This window comes from Drosophila willistoni (assembly GCF_018902025.1).
Source record: "Drosophila willistoni isolate 14030-0811.24 chromosome XR unlocalized genomic scaffold, UCI_dwil_1.1 Seg41, whole genome shotgun sequence".
Classification (NCBI taxonomy): Eukaryota; Metazoa; Arthropoda; class Insecta; order Diptera; family Drosophilidae; genus Drosophila; species Drosophila willistoni.
In genome coordinates, this window is record NW_025814058.1 from 1253608 (window position 1) to 1271948 (window position 18341).

An 18341-nucleotide genomic window follows, 5' to 3' on the forward strand; every position below is an offset into this window, starting at 1 on the left:
TGTTTTTTATTTTTCCTTTACCTCTTCTTTTTTATCATCTCTCTCTCTCTCTCTCCCTTTCTGCTTTGTAGATTTTTGAAAAACCACCCAAAAACGAACGAAAAATAATAAACTAAACGACCAGTGAAATGGAGAACTTTACACCGAAGGAGGTGAAAATCCTCGAGACTGTCGAAGATATACAGGAGCGACGTGAACAGGTTCTGTCGCGTTATAATGAATTCAAAATTGAGACAAGACAGAAGCGTGAGAAACTTGAGGATTCGCGTCGCTTTCAATACTTTAAACGTGATGCCGATGAATTGGAATCATGGATACATGAGAAGTTGCAGGCTGCCAGCGAGGAGAGCTATAGGGATCCAACAAATTTGCAAGCCAAGATACAGAAGCATCAGGCCTTCGAGGCCGAAGTTTCGGCGCATAGCAATGCTATCGTATCGCTTGATAACACTGGCCAGGAGATGATCAATCAGCAGCATTTTGCCTCGGAGACCATTCAGCGTCGTTTGGATGAGTTGCATCAGCTGTGGGAGCTTTTACTTAGCCGCCTAGCCGAGAAGGGTTTGAAGCTACAGCAAGCTTTGGTTCTGGTACAATTCCTTCGACAATGCGAAGAGGTCATGTTTTGGATTAAGGACAAGGAGACCTTTGTCACAGCCGATGAGTTTGGCCAAGATCTGGAGCATGTGGAGGTGTTGCAACGTAAATTCGATGAATTCCAAAAGGATATGGCCTCACAGGAGTATCGTGTGACTGAAGTCAATCAATTGGCCGATAAACTAGTTCAGGATGGTCATCCTGAGCGTGATACCATTACCAAACGCAAGGAGGAGCTCAACGAAGCCTGGCAGCGTCTGAAACAATTGGCCATTGTCCGCCAAGAGAAGCTGTTTGGTGCCCATGAGATTCAACGTTTTAATCGGGATGCCGATGAGACTGTTGCCTGGATAGCCGAAAAGGATGTGGTTCTCTCTTCAGACGACTATGGTCGTGATTTGGCCAGTGTACAGGCTCTGCAACGTAAGCACGAGGGTGTTGAACGTGACTTGGCTGCTCTGGAAGATAAGGTATCCACCTTGGGTGCTGAGGCCCAGCGTCTTTGCTCCATTCATGCCGATCACAGCGATCAGATTCGTGACAAACAGGCGGAAATCGCCAACTATTGGCAGAGTCTGACGGCTAAAGCTCGCGAGCGTAAGCAGAAACTGGATGAATCCTACTATCTACATCGTTTCCTTGCCGATTTCCGTGATCTGGTGTCGTGGATCAATGGAATGAAGGCAATTATTTCTGCCGATGAACTGGCCAAGGATGTGGCTGGTGCTGAAGCCCTGCTTGAGCGTCATCAGGAGCATAAGGGCGAGATTGATGCTCGCGAGGATAGCTTTAAATTGACCACCGAATCTGGCCAGAAACTTCTCGAGCGCGAACACTATGCTGCTGCCGAAATCCAAGAGAAATTGGCCGCTCTTGAAAATGACAAAAGCTCGCTGTTATCCCTGTGGGAGGATCGTCGCATTCTCTATGAGCAGTGCATGGATTTGCAATTGTTTTACCGCGACACCGAACAGGCCGACACCTGGATGGCTAAGCAAGAGGCCTTCTTGGCCAATGAAGATCTGGGTGATTCCCTAGACTCTGTGGAGGCATTGATCAAGAAACACGAGGACTTTGAAAAGAGCCTCGCTGCCCAGGAAGAGAAGATCAAGGCGTTGGATATCTTTGCCACCAAACTTATCGATGGCCAGCACTATGCTGCCGATGATGTAGCCCAGCGGCGACAAATGCTTCTGGCCCGTCGCGCTGCTCTCCAGGAAAAGTCGGCTAAGCGCCGTCAATTGCTCGAGGACTCGAATCGCTATCAGCAATTCGAACGCGATTGCGATGAGACCAAAGGCTGGATTAGTGAGAAGCTGAAATTCGCCACCGATGACAGCTATCTGGATCCCACGAATCTGAATGGCAAAATGCAAAAGCATCAGAACTTTGAGCATGAACTGAATGCTAACAAATCGCGTATTGAGGATATTACCAATGTGGGCACGGAGTTGATCGAGAAGCAGCACTACGCCGCCGATCAGATCAACACGCGCATGCAGGAAATCGTTGTCCTGTGGGAGACTCTCGTTCAGGCTTCCGATAAGAAGGGTTGCAAGTTGAATGAAGCCTGCCAGCAACAGCAATTCAATCGCACCATTGAAGATATTGAGCTCTGGCTCAGCGAAATCGAGGGACAACTGTTGTCCGAGGATCACGGAAAAGACTTGACTTCAGTGCAGAATCTGCAGAAGAAGCATGCTCTTCTCGAGGCTGATGTGATGGCCCATCAGGATCGCATTGAGAGCATTAAGGTGGCTGCCAATAAATTCATTGAATCCGGCCACTTTGATGCCGATAACATTCGCAACAAGGAAGGCAATCTCTCGGCTCGTTATGCCGCCCTGGCAGCTCCCATGGGAGAGCGTAAGCAACATTTGCTTGACTCACTTCAAGTGCAGCAATTGTTCCGTGATTTGGAAGACGAGGCTGCCTGGATTCGCGAGAAAGAGCCCATTGCTGCCTCGACCAATCGTGGACGCGATTTGATTGGTGTTCAGAATTTGATAAAGAAACACCAGGCTGTTCTGGCCGAGATCAACAATCATGAGGCTAGACTCTTGAATGTTATCAGCTCAGGCGAGAATATGCTTAAGGATCAGCCTTTTGCCAGCGAGGATATACGTCAGCGCTTGGAGGCTCTGCAGGAGCAGTGGAACAACCTAAAGGATAGATCCAATCAGCGCAAACAGGATTTGGATGACTCATTGCAGGCCCATCAATACTTTGCCGATGCCAATGAGGCGGAGTCGTGGATGCGTGAAAAGGAACCAATTGCCACCGGCAGCGACTACGGCAAGGATGAGGATTCTTCGGAGGCGTTGCTGAAGAAGCATGAGGCTCTCGTTTCGGATCTTGAGGCTTTCGGCAATACCATCCAAGGATTGCAGGAACAGGCCAAGAACTGCCGCCAACAGGAGACTCCAGTGGTCGATATTACCGGCAAGGAGTGTGTTGTGGCCCTCTATGACTACACGGAGAAATCACCGCGCGAGGTGTCCATGAAGAAGGGCGATGTCCTTACTCTGCTTAATTCCAACAACAAGGACTGGTGGAAGGTGGAAGTGAACGATCGTCAGGGTTTCGTTCCAGCTGCCTACATTAAGAAAATTGAGGCCGGTTTAAGTGCCTCTCAGCAGAATCTGGTGGACAACCATTCGATTGCCAAGCGCCAGAATCAAATTAACTCCCAATACGATAATCTACTGGCTCTGGCTCGCGAACGCCAGAATAAGCTGAACGAAACGGTCAAAGCTTATGTTTTGGTACGCGAAGCAGCCGATTTGGCTCAATGGATACGCGACAAGGAGAATCATGCCCAGATTGCTGATGTCGTTGGCGAAGATCTCGAGGAGGTTGAGGTCTTGCAAAAGAAATTCGATGACTTCAACGACGACCTAAAGGCCAACGAAGTGCGTCTCGCGAATATGAATGAAATTGCCGTCCAGCTAACATCGTTGGGCCAGACAGAGGCAGCCCTAAAGATTCAAACCCAGATGCAGGACCTCAATGAGAAATGGAACAATCTGCAGTCTCTCACCGCCGAGAAGGCCAGCCAATTGGGATCGGCTCATGAAGTGCAACGTTTCCATCGTGATATCGATGAGACCAAGGATTGGATTGCCGAAAAGGCCAATGCTCTCAATAATGATGACCTCGGCAAGGACTTGCGCAGTGTGCAGACATTGCAGCGCAAGCACGAGGGTGTCGAACGTGATTTGGCTGCCCTGCGCGACAAGATCCGTCAGCTGGACGAGACAGCCAATCGCCTAATGCAATCGCATCCGGATACGGCTGAACAGACCTATGCCAAACAGAAGGAAATCAACGAGATGTGGGATCAAATTATCACCAAATCGACGGCACGCAAAGAGAAGCTTCTCGACTCGTACGATTTGCAACGTTTCCTCAGTGATTATCGCGATCTATTGGCCTGGATCAACTCGATGATGAGTTTGGTGACCTCCGATGAATTGGCCAATGATGTAACCGGTGCCGAGGCTCTGATTGAACGTCATCAGGTAAGATAGATAGGCAATGGCTGCGGCAATTGCCAAAAACAATTGAATCTATAAATCAGAAATCCTTTCCAGCCCGTGGACCAATATACATATGAGATAAATTTTTACTTCATGACATTTTCATCGATTAAACAATTTATCTTTTGTTTGTTTTTTTTTTTTTTTTTGTCTTTCTTTGTGCATCAATATTATTTTAATTTCTTTGGGTTGGTTTTTCGACTCCAACTTCAAAATGGTTAATGGTTCATGACAACATCTCTTCCCCCCCTCTCTGATCACATGGTAATGTGTGTTTCTGCATTTAAAATAAAAACCAAATACATTTCACACTCAGGCACAACGTGCTGAGATTGAGTTTACTCTGGGCAGCAGCTCAGCAGCTGCCGCCGCTCAACCAACAACATCAACAACTGCATCAACATCCGACGACGAGGTAGCCCCCATATTCATATCTCACCAGATCGTTTATTTTTTGTGTGTTTTCTTTGTTTCTGTGTTGGCGAATTGCTCTGTGCTCATACATTTCACCTACAAATACCAAATGCCCTAAACATATATACATACACCTCTTGTATATATATATATATCTTTGATTTTTGCTTTCTACTATTAAACAAAACAAACACTTTATACAAGTACTCTTGGCCTTAATAACTTTAGACTTTTTGTTTTGTTGTTTTCTCTAATCTCTGCTTTATTCACACGCACACACAAACACACATTCATCGTGAATAAATAACAAATATAGATCGATCATTAAAACATTCATATTTCAGTCAATCATCTAATCGGTCATATATTCATCCCATTCATCTGAAGTAGAGACTTGTTCGTTTCTATATCAAATCATGTGGACTACATGAGATGCGAATGATACAAAAATGGAATAATTATACAGTGGTGGAAACAAATTTAAGACATTTGATTTTTAGATTTAGCGATCTTTTATTTCCAAATTATGAAATCGGACAAAAGAACCCTTTGAACCCTTAGAAAAAGTTTCGGGTCCAGTAAAACTAAGATGAGTTATGTATATACCACAAATTCCCAATTTCGACCTGGTTCAAACAAATTACCAAGCAATTACCTATACTGGAATAGGAGATCAAGAGAAATCAAAAATGAAAAATAAACAAACACTTTATAAATATAGATAGGCCCTAGAGTGTGAATGGCTAGTTGCCAAGAGGTTTTCACAAGAAAATAAACAATTAGAACACGAATGTGAATAAGAATTCAATGCAGAAGGTACATGATATCGTCAATTAATAGAATTGGGTCAGCAATTGAACCAATTACTCGACCAAGTTAGAACTATCAGTCAGACAAATGATCAATGTTAAAACTCCATATGTACATACATATATATGACTCTCCTACTTTATATTGTATTAATTAAATGAAGGCATTTAGGAATTCAAATATAGAAACACATATATAAATATATAATCCATTGGCTGATATTCATCTAAAATTCGATGTATAAAGAAAGGACTTTTTTGGGAATTTTACTATTTTCATTCATTTTGGTTTCCATATCAAACAAAATCTCAATCACTTTGGTTTCTGGACTCTCATTTCGCTTTCGTTCATCCCTCCTCCTTTTTCCTCTCATACATTGTTTAATGTTAATTTATTGTTTAAACGTTTTGATGTTGTTTTTTTTTTTTTTATCATTTACTAATTTTGTTCGTATTTTGCCAAGAAAATATAAGAAAACCTTCCACCAATTTTCGGCCAACAAATCGATCGCGTTGCATTGTTGTTCTAACCTTTGGCAATTGTTTCAATTTATTTAAATCAGTAATTCTAACAATTTGAATTTCCTTTTTCGAATTTTCTTAGGAACATCGCACTGAAATCGATGCTAGAGCCGGCACTTTTGGTGCCTTCGAGCAATTTGGCAATGAATTGCTGCAGGCCAATCATTATGCCTCTCCTGAGATTAAGGAAAAGATTGAGGATTTGGCAAAGGCACGTGAAGATTTGGAGAAGGCCTGGACCGAACGTCGCCTGCAATTGGAGCAGAATCTGGATCTGCAGCTGTATATGCGTGATTGTGAGCTGGCCGAGTCATGGATGTCGGCCCGTGAGGCTTTCCTTAATGCCGATGACGATGCTAATGATGCGGCCGGTGGCAATGTGGAGGCTTTGATTAAGAAGCATGAAGATTTCGATAAGGCCATCAATGGGCATGAGCAAAAGATTGCCGCCCTGCAGACTGTGGCCGATCAGTTGATTGCCCAGAATCATTATGCCTCCAATTTGGTGGACGATAAGCGCAAACAGGTTTTGGAGCGCTGGCGTCACCTCAAGGAGGGTCTGATCGAGAAACGTTCTCGTCTGGGCGATGAGCAGACCTTGCAGCAATTCTCGCGCGATGCCGATGAAATTGAAAACTGGATTGCCGAGAAATTGCAATTGGCCACCGAAGAGAGTTACAAGGATCCAGCCAATATACAATCGAAACATCAGAAGCATCAGGCCTTTGAGGCCGAACTGGCGGCCAATGCTGATCGCATTCAGAGTGTTCTGGCCATGGGTGGTAATCTGATTGATAAGAAACAGTGTAGCGGCTCAGAGGATGCGGTGCAAAAGAGATTGACTCAGATTGCCGATCAGTGGGAATATTTGACTCACAAGACGACTGAGAAGTCACTCAAGCTTAAGGAGGCCAACAAGCAGCGCACTTATATCGCTGCTGTCAAGGATTTGGACTTCTGGTTGGGCGAGGTCGAGAGCCTGCTGACCACTGAGGATTCTGGTAAGGATTTGGCATCTGTCCAAAACCTCATGAAGAAGCATCAGTTGGTCGAGGCGGATATCGTGGCGCACGAAGACCGAATTAAAGACATGAACAACCAGGCCGATTCCTTGGTCGAGAGCGGTCAGTTTGACACTGCTGGCATCCAAGAGAAGCGTCAGAGTATTAATGAACGCTACGAGCGTATCTGCAATCTGGCCGCTCACCGTCAGGCCCGTCTCAATGAGGCGCTCACTCTGCACCAGTTCTTCCGCGATATTGCCGATGAGGAGAGCTGGATTAAGGAGAAGAAGCTGCTTGTTGGCTCTGATGATTATGGTCGTGATTTAACTGGCGTTCAGAATCTAAAGAAGAAGCATAAGCGTCTTGAAGCTGAGCTTGCCAGCCATGAGCCGGCTATTCAGGCTGTCCAGGAGGCTGGCGAGAAACTGATGGATGTATCCAATTTGGGTGTACCCGAAATCGAACAACGTCTTAAGGCCCTCAATCAGGCATGGGCTGAATTGAAGAATTTGGCTGCCACACGTGGTCAGAAATTGGATGAATCGTTGACCTATCAACAATTCTTGGCCCAGGTGGAAGAGGAGGAGGCATGGATCACTGAGAAACAGCAGTTGCTCTCTGTCGAAGACTATGGTGACTCTATGGCCGCCATTCAGGGTCTGCTTAAGAAGCACGATGCCTTCGAGACGGACTTTGCCGCCCATAAGGATCGTTGCTCTCTGATCTGTGACCAGGGTAGTGAGCTTGTGGAGGCCAAGAATCACCATGGCGACTCGATTGCCCAACGTTGTCAACAGTTGCGCAATAAATTGGATAACCTAAATGCTTTGGCCGCACGCCGCAAGGGCTTCTTGCTGGACAACTCGGCCTATTTGCAATTCATGTGGAAGGCCGATGTTGTGGAGAGCTGGATCGATGACAAGGAAAACTATGTGCGATCTGATGAGTACGGACGTGACTTGTCCACTGTGCAAACGCTCTTGACCAAACAGGAGACATTCGATGCAGGTTCGTTTTCATTGAGTTCTATATAGTTGGTTAATGTATAGTAATATAATTTTGTGTTTTAGGTCTCAATGCCTTTGAACAGGAGGGCATCCATAATATTACCGCTCTGAAGGATCAATTGATTAATGCTAATCATGCCCAATCGCCGGCTATACTCAAGCGTCATGGTGATGTGATTGCTCGTTGGCAGAAGCTGCGCGATGCGTCTGATACACGCAAACAGCGTTTGTTGGCCATGCAGGAGCAATTCCGCCAAATCGAGGAACTCTACTTGACATTTGCCAAGAAAGCTTCGGCCTTCAATTCTTGGTTCGAAAATGCCGAAGAGGATCTCACAGATCCTGTTCGCTGCAATTCGATCGAAGAAATACGCGCCCTGCGCGACGCCCATGCACAATTCCAAGCGTCTCTCTCATCGGCCGAAGCTGACTTTAAGGCATTGGCAGCACTCGACCAGAAGATCAAGAGCTTTAATGTTGGACCGAATCCATACACATGGTTCACCATGGAAGCTCTTGAGGAGACCTGGCGTAATCTGCAAAAGATCATAGAGGAACGCGATGGCGAACTTGCCAAGGAGGCCAAGCGTCAGGAAGAGAACGATAAGCTGCGCAAAGAGTTTGCCAAGCATGCCAATCTCTTCCATCAATGGCTAACCGAAACGAGGTGAGTTTTGATGGGCCTTCATTTTGGAAACCTACTTTAGGGTATAAACAAACCCATACCCAAAACTCGACGCACACACACACACACCCAAAATCATACATACATACATATATATATTGACTGAAAACAATTCTTGTGGTCCCCCGAGGTGACTTCCCCGAGCTCATCGTTGCTCTCTGTGTGGCAAATTCTCACATAAACCAAACATCAAACTGAAAACGTTCCAATTCTATATTTTTCTAGATATTATATGCTGGGTTATAATCGTCAAGGGTAAACAAATTCTCCGCCACTCTCTGCGTTTTAATTTAATACTTTTCGTTTTGATTTCTCTTCTTGTTTTCTTTTATTTATTGTGTTTATTTCTTTCGTTTTTAATTTGATGTAAACGCGAGTGTTCAAGTGGCTGCGCCGTATATACACAAATTGCACATACCTACATATACATATATATGTATGTATATACCTATATAGTGTGTATATAGTGTGTGTGTGTGTTTGTGTATATATATTTTTATATATAATCCACTAATCGAGAGTGTCTTCTTTTGAAACTCTTTTGCTTTAGCCAAAAAAAAAAAACGCTTTGTATATATTCATATATATATTTAAATATATATACATATCTTCTATTATTCTATGACCGCGCAAGGATCTAATAATAATAATTTGAAAGTTTGTTTGTTTTTTTTCCCGTTTAGAACGTAGCGAGTGCACTGCCGTTTTCGAGACTTTCAATCGATTCAAAATGATTCTCAAATTAATTATTTAACACGAGATTAGGCTGAAAAGTAAATGTAATAGGGCAAACGCAATTTCTTGATTCGAAAAGAAATCATTTTGGTTATTCTCTAGGTTTATCCTTCTTTAAATTTGGTAAAGGAAACTTTTCGCCGCAATTTATCATTTAATTTGAAATGAAAAACTTAAAAAGGACTTACTTACTTTTCGGCCTAGCCTCGTATAATAAATTAACTTTTTTCGATCATATGGCAAAACGATTTTTTTTTTCAAATTTTCTATTTAAAAAAAATAAAAAAAACAACAAAATCAGCATGTAAAAAGAGTGCATAATAAATAATGTAGCATACAGAGAAATAAGTAGATCAACAACAACAATTATAAATCCGAGCAATTTGCATTAATATTTTACTAAAATACAAAAAAAAAAACAACAAATTTTTACAACATTTAAGTAGCTTTTCTTTGGCTTTTATACTTTCGAATTGCTTCTTAGCCATATTAGTCGAATTGTTCTTGTCTTTTATTAGTTGCTGAATTCAATATTGAACATCAACAATTAATTCCCAAATTTGCAAAAATTACAAAATGCTGGAAAACAATAAACAAAACACACACAAACACATTCACAATGTAACCCCGCCCCCCTTCCTTCATGACAGACATTTACCTGTATATATATATATATATAAATAAATAGACACGAAGGGACAACAAATTAGTTGAAAGCCCCGACGAACAACAATTAAACAAATCAAAAATTATTCCGCTGCCCGTATAACAACAACAGACCTCTAACAAGATTTGCTTTTCTTATGCATTGATATTCCATTCATACATATATATATATATTATATATATATATATTATATCTATTGTAACGTTCTGATTTACTTTCACACCTAAAAACGTATTTTTTTAATGCTGTTCAGCTTCTCTTACTAACTATTTGCCATTTTTTTTTTATCAACATAAAAACAAAAACTCAAATCCCCGTTCCGCCTCAAATAGAACTTCGATGATGGAAGGCTCTGGTTCACTGGAACAGCAACTGGAGGCACTTCGCGTCAAGGCCACTGAGGTGCGTGCACGTCGTGTGGATCTAAAGAAGATTGAAGAATTGGGCGCCTTACTGGAGGAGCATTTAATTCTGGATAACCGCTACACGGAACACTCGACAGTGGGTCTAGCCCAGCAATGGGATCAACTGGATCAATTGTCGATGCGTATGCAGCATAATTTGGAACAACAGATACAGGCACGCAATCATTCGGGCGTCTCTGAGGATTCGCTTAAGGAATTCTCAATGATGTTCAAGCACTTTGATAAGGACAAGAGTGGCAAGCTAAATCATCAAGAGTTCAAATCATGCCTGCGCGCCCTTGGCTACGATCTGCCTATGGTTGAGGAAGGACAACCCGATCCAGAATTTGAAGCCATTTTGGATGTGGTCGATCCGAATAGGGATGGTTATGTCTCACTACAAGAATATATTGCCTTCATGATATCCAAGGAAACTGAGAATGTGCAATCCTACGAAGAAATTGAGAATGCCTTCCGCGCTATCACTGCCGCCGATCGTCCTTATGTCACCAAAGAGGAGCTCTATTGCGTAAGTTTTACACACAGGACAAACTATATAAAAATGATTAACTATTTCATATATTTATCACATTTCAGAATCTCACCAAGGATATGGCGGACTATTGTGTGCAAAGGATGAAGCCCTACTCGGAACCGCGCTCTGGCCAGCCTATTAAAGATGCTTTAGACTATATAGATTTCACGCGAACGCTATTCCAGAATTAAATCGAATAGCACCAGCGGATAGTGTTGTTTTTTATGGCGCCTGAGAATATGTCTTACAATCTACAAAAAAAAAAAAAAAAAATCAGAAAGAAGATGAAAAAAGAAAGAAAGAAAAAAACATTACAACAAAAATATAAATATATATTTACACAATTATTTTCGATAATTTTAGTATTTAAGTCCAACAGTTTTATGCTTATTTAAGATTTTCAAATTATGCCACATGGAACCTAAAATCCAAAATCAACAATAATCTTAGCACCTTTTTGCAATACGTATACAAAACACACACAAAAAAAAAAGAAGAAAAATAACCTTATCCACATACATATATAAAAATATTTATCAAATTTTTGTGTTAGAATTTTATTTAATTTTTTTTTTTTTAATATATTTATGGTTTTTTTTTTGTCGCATTTAGTTTTTGAACGAAAAACTGCCCCGTAAAAACCCCGTATGTATCTTAAATTTGGACATTTTGATTGCTGAGGGACTAATAATCTATATATGCAATACAAACTTAATAAAGCCACGCAAACTGTTACATTTGAAGAGCTTTGCTTCCAATTAAACAATAAAAAAAAAAAACTATATATATAATAATTATATACTTAAAAAACGAAAGAAAACAAAAAAACAAATCAATACAAATTGTAACTTGTTCAGTGTTTGTAATTTGTAATGGAAAAATTTAAGATACGTATGCTACAGCTATATATCCACAATTTGACTACTTGGTGTTATCCCCTTTTTCCTTCCACAACCACAGAACTACATATACCTACCATATACGAAAACGTAGTAAAATTATGCGAAAATTCAAAATTTTTATAAAAAAAAAACAATCAATATTTGCCTATGTATTGAACATAAATACATATATTTACACCTCAATAATTGCAAATAAAAAAATATACTGCTGCATGTCTAAATAATGTGAATGTACTTTTACTTATTTAATTAAAAAGTTTGCCAAATTGGTTATGAACAATTAATGGTTTACAGTGAAGTATGTATGTATGTATATGTACACGTTGGTTAACTCGGTGTGCACTATTGCCGTCTCACTCATTTTTGTACCTAAGCAATATAATTATCATTATCTTTTAATGAATTTTCTACCTTTTGAATATGTGTATACATATATGTATATATATGTAAATCGATTTTGTTTGAAATAAATTTTCAAATAATTTCGGATTTCGTAAAATTGGTTATATATCGCTTTATATAATATTTGATCTTTCAATTTCAACCGATACACCGTGAACTCAATGATATGCTATAATGTCTGATTATTTAGTTGCTGCTTCAAAGATCATAATAATCAATTCAAAATTACATAAAACTCATAAAGCTCTTGTTCAGCAGAATGAGTGCCAGTACATTGTCATCCACCCTGGAGCAGATGGTCCGGAACTCGCTTAACTGACGGGATTTTAAGGTCTCTTTAGATGAGTTATGCACATAAGAAGGTGCTTCAACAATTCTGCGTGAAAAATTGTTGAAGAATTCCTATTTTAATTATTAACATACATATGTTTTGTATAAAGAAATGGCCATTGTCTGATTTTGAACTTGGTGGTACAAAAAAACTACTCAACCCTTTACTGCTCTGCCCAAGAGTGAGGTAGGCTAATCTCAAAGTCTTACATTAGACGAAACTACATCCATACACTAGCCTGGACCTCGAACCTAGATCATCGTTGTTCAGTTGACAAATGACTGGTCCACTCAGACATCTTATTTAGATTAGCTTTAAATATTGCATTTCATTATAAATCGTGAAGACCGCTTCTGAATTTGTGGATCGGTGGAAACCTACTCAAACGAATGTTCTTCTCAAGTTCTTAGAAGGGTGAACACATTTTATGAGCAGCCAGGTAGCAGGACGGAAACCATAATTTCATGACATGAAAAATGGGTGATAGGTCCAGATTGATATCCTCTCTTAACTATTCCATAGACTTATACCTTTTGCAGTCACGGTAAAAGCTTTAGTTTGAGGTTGCCATTAATGTCTATATTTTTGTTTAAAAACAAAATTTTTGGGTTCTTGGAAGTTTTGCGACGTCCAAATCTCTTCTTTAAAAGTGTACTTTTAATTGAAAATAAAGCCTTTTTTATTTACTCATTTAAACAATAGGTGAAAACATATATTCATTAAAACAGAAACTTGTTAACGCTTTCCGCATAGGCGGTATTTTTAAATTTCCCACTTAGAGCCTCCTTTGGTAGCCATTCGTATTTGATGGTTGGCTGTTGTTTTGCATCCACATTGCCACTAAGCAAAGAAGCCCGATAGAAAAAGATTTTGGCTCCAACGCTTTCACTGCGCTGATTGCTGGGATATTTGTACTTGTGGAAACCAGCCGGAGCATTGCCGTAGAACAGGACCTGAAGATTCTGGCCACATTGTTCGCGTAGCACACGTTCGGCTGTTTGGCGCATGGATTCACCATCTGTACGCTTACCCTGCGGCAGAAGGAGATGTTGTTGCTGACCTATTTTTTGCTGTACGAGCAAATAGACAGTTTCCTCAAGGCAGCGATCTGTGGAATCTGTCTTATTGGCAGCATCATCAGGTGTCTTACGTGCAGCCAATTGAAATTTCTTAAACTCCTCGACATAGGCATCTTTCAGATCCTGTGCCGTCTGTTTGGCCGCACTGTCATCCACTTCAACTTGGGCTTTTCCTTGCTTAATAAGTTCGGCCTGGGCTAGGTCTCGTTCATGTTTTATTTCATGGTTGGATTTTAAACTGTTTTCATGCTCCACCCGCCAAAGAAGTTCTTGAAACTGCTGTTCCAAGGGATTTAAGGATTTTGAAACAACAGGCAGTCGTTCCACCAACACTCCGGCATAGAGATCCCATTTCTCCTTGGCAGCAGTAGTGCTTTGTGGACGTGTCAGTGGCTTGGAGCTAATCTGTACGAGGCGACGCAGCATTTTCAAGTTTTAATTGAATATTCCACAAAATCCAGAGCGAAAACCGTCGTTTATGCGATTACATGAGCAGCGACAACAACAGCTGTTTGAAGTCTCTGGAGTACATATGTTATCGATCATTTTTGAGTACCATTTTAGTATTCGAATTACTGGGAATTGAGATTCTCAATATCTGAAAATCAATGAGAAATTGAATAATTATCTAGTAGGCATGATCCAGAAATGATTAATTATTCCATTTGCGTCCAGCGAAAATTTTAAGGTTTCCGATTGACACCCCCAAATCAGATCTGGTCACACTGAAATTTCATTCAATTTGTTTATTAATCTCTCTCAAAGGAAGCGTTCAATTATAGCAACGAAATGTCTGGTCTAGAGTCTTACATCAATCACACAGTCTCTATCATAACCGCAGATGGACGCAATTTTATTGGAACCCTCAAGGGATTCGACCAGACCATTAATATCATCATTGACGAGTGCCATGAACGCGTCTTTTCCACAACGGCGGGAACTGAGCAAATTGTCCTTGGACTGCACATAATCCGCGGCGACAACATTGCTGTAATTGGACTGATTGATGAGGCCATAGACGCTCGCCTGGATCTGCCCAACATACGGGGCGAGCCCCTTGGACCCGTAGTCCATTGATATAGCCCAAATAAACAACTAGAAATACAATAATATCAAATTTAGTTTCCTTTATTTTGTATGTTCTATTCAGATGGTAGGCTGAAATCAATTTGTCGGCAGTCAAGAGTGTCCAGATCCACCACAGCAATGCTTTGGGTCGAGCTGAAGCTGGGCACACATACAAGACGAGTTCGTTTGCCATTAGAACCCACATGCAGTTCCGTTTCGAAATTATCACAGTTGCCGGCAAAATAGATGTGCGGACATTCAGTTATAATGAAGGGATCACTGTCTATATATGGATAACAAGCCAGGGTATCTGGGGCGGTTGGAGCTATGTGACCCCAGGTAAGAGTGCATCGTAGAGCGTCCAGTGATGATTCCAGCGTAGTACTGCGCTTTAAGTCGGCTATATTTTGGCCAGCCGTACCCACAATAAGAGCATCGTCCAGGCGACAGCTATAGGGATTAGACACAGATTGAAAAGATGCTAACTGCGATGCCTGTGGGAACATGCACTTGTGGAACGGTTGCTGCGGCAGCATAAAATTTGCTGGATCAAAGGCTCCAGGCATTACATCAACATAAAGAGCTCGAGCCCAAGCGGCGAACCAAGAGTCCAACTGCTGAACAGCCTGGACTGTCTCATTGGCATTCGCCTGGGTGCGGGCCACTTGTAGAGTGGGTACATGAGCTACTGCACTGCTGCGCACAGAGTTTCCTGCTATAATCAGTCGATGTGCAGATTGCGCCTCCTTGGCGTTATCGAGACTGCCACTTAGCCAATACTGGAACAGATTTAACGAATCTGCGAAATTGTGGGACTGAAGCTGATCCAAACCAGAAGCAAGCACCAAAAGCCGTCCACTAGATTGGCGAGTGGGCAGCGGCTTTTGTGGACCACTTTCATAGTAGAGGACGTCTTCAACATTAAAGAAACCGTCGTTATCTGGAACGCCAATGATGGCACACACTATGCCAGTGGCCATCAGCTGGCCCGTCAGGTGCTCGCCCCGCAAACGCACACGCTGTAACTCATCCTCCAAGATAACCTTGTCCTCAGGCTCCGAATAATTCTGGCGCGGAGGCTGCGGTGCCAATTGATTTTCCTCGGAAATGTCACGCAAAATGCTTGGTTTATGGACCTGATGCTTATAGATTGTACCAATCAGAATGCAGTGGATATCTTGCTCGGCGTGCAGTTCGCACAATTTCTTTATCGGCTCCTTGGTGCCCCATTTCTTTTGGGCCAGTGGAGTAAGCAGCCGTGTCATCTCGGCCAGGCGGTGGGCGTAAAGATGGCAGAACTGTTTCTGGTAATCGTAGGCTTTGACTAAATATTGACCACTTAGGTTCTCATAGGAGCTCTTTACACGATAATTGGCCATGATGCGAAAATAAATATGCAATCTTTTGTAACCAAAATTAACTCTTAAATATCCGCGACGCTTCCTGCCATTTGCCCGCCGATAAACTATAACATGTTCTATCGATTGCCGGATTCGATTACCAAAAACTATTTTTGTTTTTCTCAACTCGATTGGTCACACTATCATTTAGCCGCATGTAAACAAATCTTGGATAGCGAATTTCATATTAAAATTTTCAGTTTAAAATTTAAAGTTTGTAGAAATAATATTAAAGGAAAGAAAACGATGTTAGCCATAGCGGATCCTGCAGCCGGCATACCCGACAAAGCTTGGCAGCCGCACTTTGTAACACTGGAGACCAGGTAAGCCTTTCTAAGAAATACAATCGGCAGTCAAAAAATTATTTATATCGCTTCTGTTTATAGCATGGGTGAAATCACAGTAGAGTTATATTGGAAACATGCCCCAAATACCTGCCGCAATTTTGCTGAACTCTCGCGACGTGGCTACTACAACAACGTGATATTCCATCGAATAATTCGAGATTTTATGATCCAAGGAGGCGATCCAACGGGTACTGGACGCGGCGGCACCTCCATTTACGGTACAGAATTCGGAGACGAGATCAATAGTGATCTTAAGCATACAGGCGCAGGTATTCTCTCAATGGCAAACTCAGGACCCGATACAAATGGATCGCAATTCTTTATAACTTTAGCTCCCACCCAATGGTTGGATGGCAAACACACAATCTTTGGTCGTATTTATACAGGAATGGAGGTGGTCAAACGGATAGGCATGGTCGAGACAGACAAAAACGATCGTCCTGTTTATCCACTACGTATTGTAAAAGCCAAAGTGGAAAAACTTTAATTGAGGAATGACTAGAAAAATAAATATTAAATTTAAATGAAAGTACAGGGCGTATCTGCAAAAGTCATGGTTGCCATTTGTGATGGTGATGAATCCAGAACCAGTGATGCAACTAGGCCACTGTCATGGGCTTGTTCCTACATAGTGCTGTCCAGCATATCGACAAGGCGCTTGATTTCACGGCTAAAAGTACAATATATATGAGCGTTTTTAGAGAAAATAAAATTAGGATTCATAGGGTTTTCCAAATTCCGATTTGTAGTTTCGACAGCAGGGAACGTGAAATGAAGGCAGTGCAATGTAGGTGAGTTTTATGAAATCTTTGATAGAAATAGTTCTTGTGTCTTAATCTGTTTGAAGGACTTGGAAGAAGCGCTTTTTTGCATTGAACAAAAGTGGGATAGAAATCCCTGCCGAAATCATGAATCAAAGTTGGAAAAACGCAGTTGATTTATTGTATATATACTCACATCCTTTGTCCCAATTGTTCTGTGGGCTTCATAGATTTGGTTATCTCTTCGGCCTTTGCCAGCAATTGATATTGACACTTGATATTGGCATCCAAAGCATCAGTTAGCTTATTCACAGCGTTTTTATGAACCTCTACATTGTCGGCAGTAATGGAGGATATGGAATGCAAAAGATTACCCAAATTCTCTAAAAGATTATCTACAGAGGTGGCTAAATACTGAGCCTCTAGTTCAATATCACTCAACACATTCCCATCAATCTCGGGGACATTGCGGCACTGAAGGAAACGTTGCGTCAAATTGCCCGGCGGTAACGATGCCCCAGAGGGTGTCGTCTGTTCCGAATCGGTGGGGGCGGAACTCATACCACTTTCCCTTAACTTGGCCTCCAGATTGTGAGACACAAAATGACGCATTTGGCCGGGATCTGAATCACCTTCTATTTCTATTTCGTAGGGAAAACCTACAAAAAAGGATACAAATTTTGTAGTGTATGAAAAGGCTGGGTAACAGTGGATTTGGTTTACTGCTTTGTGACTTGGGGCGTGTTTTGTGGGCGTGAGCATGATCCTCGGAACTATCTTTGGAATTGCTGTTACTCTCCTCCTCCTCTTCTTCACCAGAATCTAAATTTGTATAACTCTCTTGGCTATGTGGTGGACCTCTGCTGGCCGTTGGTGTAATGTCTTGCAGGACGTGTTCGGGCACAGGTCCGGGATACTGTGCCAAAAACGGTATTTCTGTGTACGAGGAAGCTGGCGGCTGGGCAACTCCCTCTCCCGCTTGCTCGTCTTCTGTGTAGCCATAACGCGGACGTATTGGTATGTCCTGGCTGCGACGCGACATTATTTATCTTTGAAATTTACAATTATTTTGCAACAAAACATTTAGTGAGGAGGCAAAAGAAGTATCGAAAATCGCTTTATATACGCTGCTA

The 18341-nt window shown here is 41.7% G+C and overlaps 6 protein-coding genes across 9 annotated transcripts; 3 read left to right on the top strand and 3 right to left on the bottom strand.

Moving 5' to 3' along the window:
- Nucleotides 1-71: 71 nt before the first annotated feature.
- Nucleotides 72-11431, top strand: LOC6643145 (spectrin alpha chain). Of its 4 annotated transcripts, XM_023176088.2 has the most exons (7): nucleotides 72-4118; nucleotides 4453-4551; nucleotides 5964-7893; nucleotides 7956-8559; nucleotides 8803-8832; nucleotides 10312-10912; nucleotides 10981-11431. In XM_023176088.2, exons 1-7 carry the CDS (start codon nucleotides 129-131, stop codon nucleotides 11107-11109), a joined length of 7383 nt encoding a protein of 2460 aa, XP_023031856.1. In that variant the 5' UTR covers nucleotides 72-128; the 3' UTR covers nucleotides 11110-11431. The 4 variants fall into 4 exon arrangements, with proteins under 4 accessions (XP_023031856.1, XP_023031857.1, XP_023031858.1 ...); XM_023176089.2 differs by lacking the exon at nucleotides 8803-8832; XM_023176090.2 differs by lacking the exon at nucleotides 4453-4551.
- Nucleotides 11432-13208: 1777 nt separating this feature from the next.
- Nucleotides 13209-14146, bottom strand: LOC6643146 (39S ribosomal protein L46, mitochondrial). Its single transcript, XM_002065834.4, has one exon. The coding sequence runs from the start codon at nucleotides 14056-14058 to the stop codon at nucleotides 13273-13275; it is 786 nt and encodes a 261-aa protein (XP_002065870.1). The 5' UTR covers nucleotides 14059-14146; the 3' UTR covers nucleotides 13209-13272.
- Nucleotides 14147-14351: 205 nt separating this feature from the next.
- On the top strand, nucleotides 14352-14744 carry LOC6643147 (U6 snRNA-associated Sm-like protein LSm8). Its single transcript, XM_002065835.4, has one exon. It carries the CDS (start codon nucleotides 14422-14424, stop codon nucleotides 14707-14709), a length of 288 nt encoding a protein of 95 aa, XP_002065871.1. The 5' UTR covers nucleotides 14352-14421; the 3' UTR covers nucleotides 14710-14744.
- LOC6643148 (DNA polymerase delta subunit 2) lies at nucleotides 14745-16177 on the bottom strand. The gene has a single exon (XM_002065836.4). The coding sequence runs from the start codon at nucleotides 16077-16079 to the stop codon at nucleotides 14775-14777; it is 1305 nt and encodes a 434-aa protein (XP_002065872.1). The 5' UTR covers nucleotides 16080-16177; the 3' UTR covers nucleotides 14745-14774.
- Nucleotides 16178-16224: 47 nt separating this feature from the next.
- Nucleotides 16225-16958, top strand: LOC6643149 (peptidyl-prolyl cis-trans isomerase-like 1). Its single transcript, XM_002065837.4, has 2 exons — nucleotides 16225-16423; nucleotides 16487-16958. Exons 1-2 carry the CDS (start codon nucleotides 16347-16349, stop codon nucleotides 16932-16934), a joined length of 525 nt encoding a protein of 174 aa, XP_002065873.1. The 5' UTR covers nucleotides 16225-16346; the 3' UTR covers nucleotides 16935-16958.
- On the bottom strand, nucleotides 16886-18295 carry LOC6643150 (BLOC-1-related complex subunit 6). The gene is made up of 3 exons (XM_002065838.3): nucleotides 17932-18295; nucleotides 17405-17867; nucleotides 16886-17117 (listed from the first exon to the last, which is right to left on the bottom strand). The coding sequence occupies exons 1-3, from the start codon at nucleotides 18248-18250 to the stop codon at nucleotides 17072-17074; spliced, it is 828 nt and encodes a 275-aa protein (XP_002065874.1). The 5' UTR covers nucleotides 18251-18295; the 3' UTR covers nucleotides 16886-17071.
- Between the last annotated feature and the right edge of the window lie 46 nt (nucleotides 18296-18341).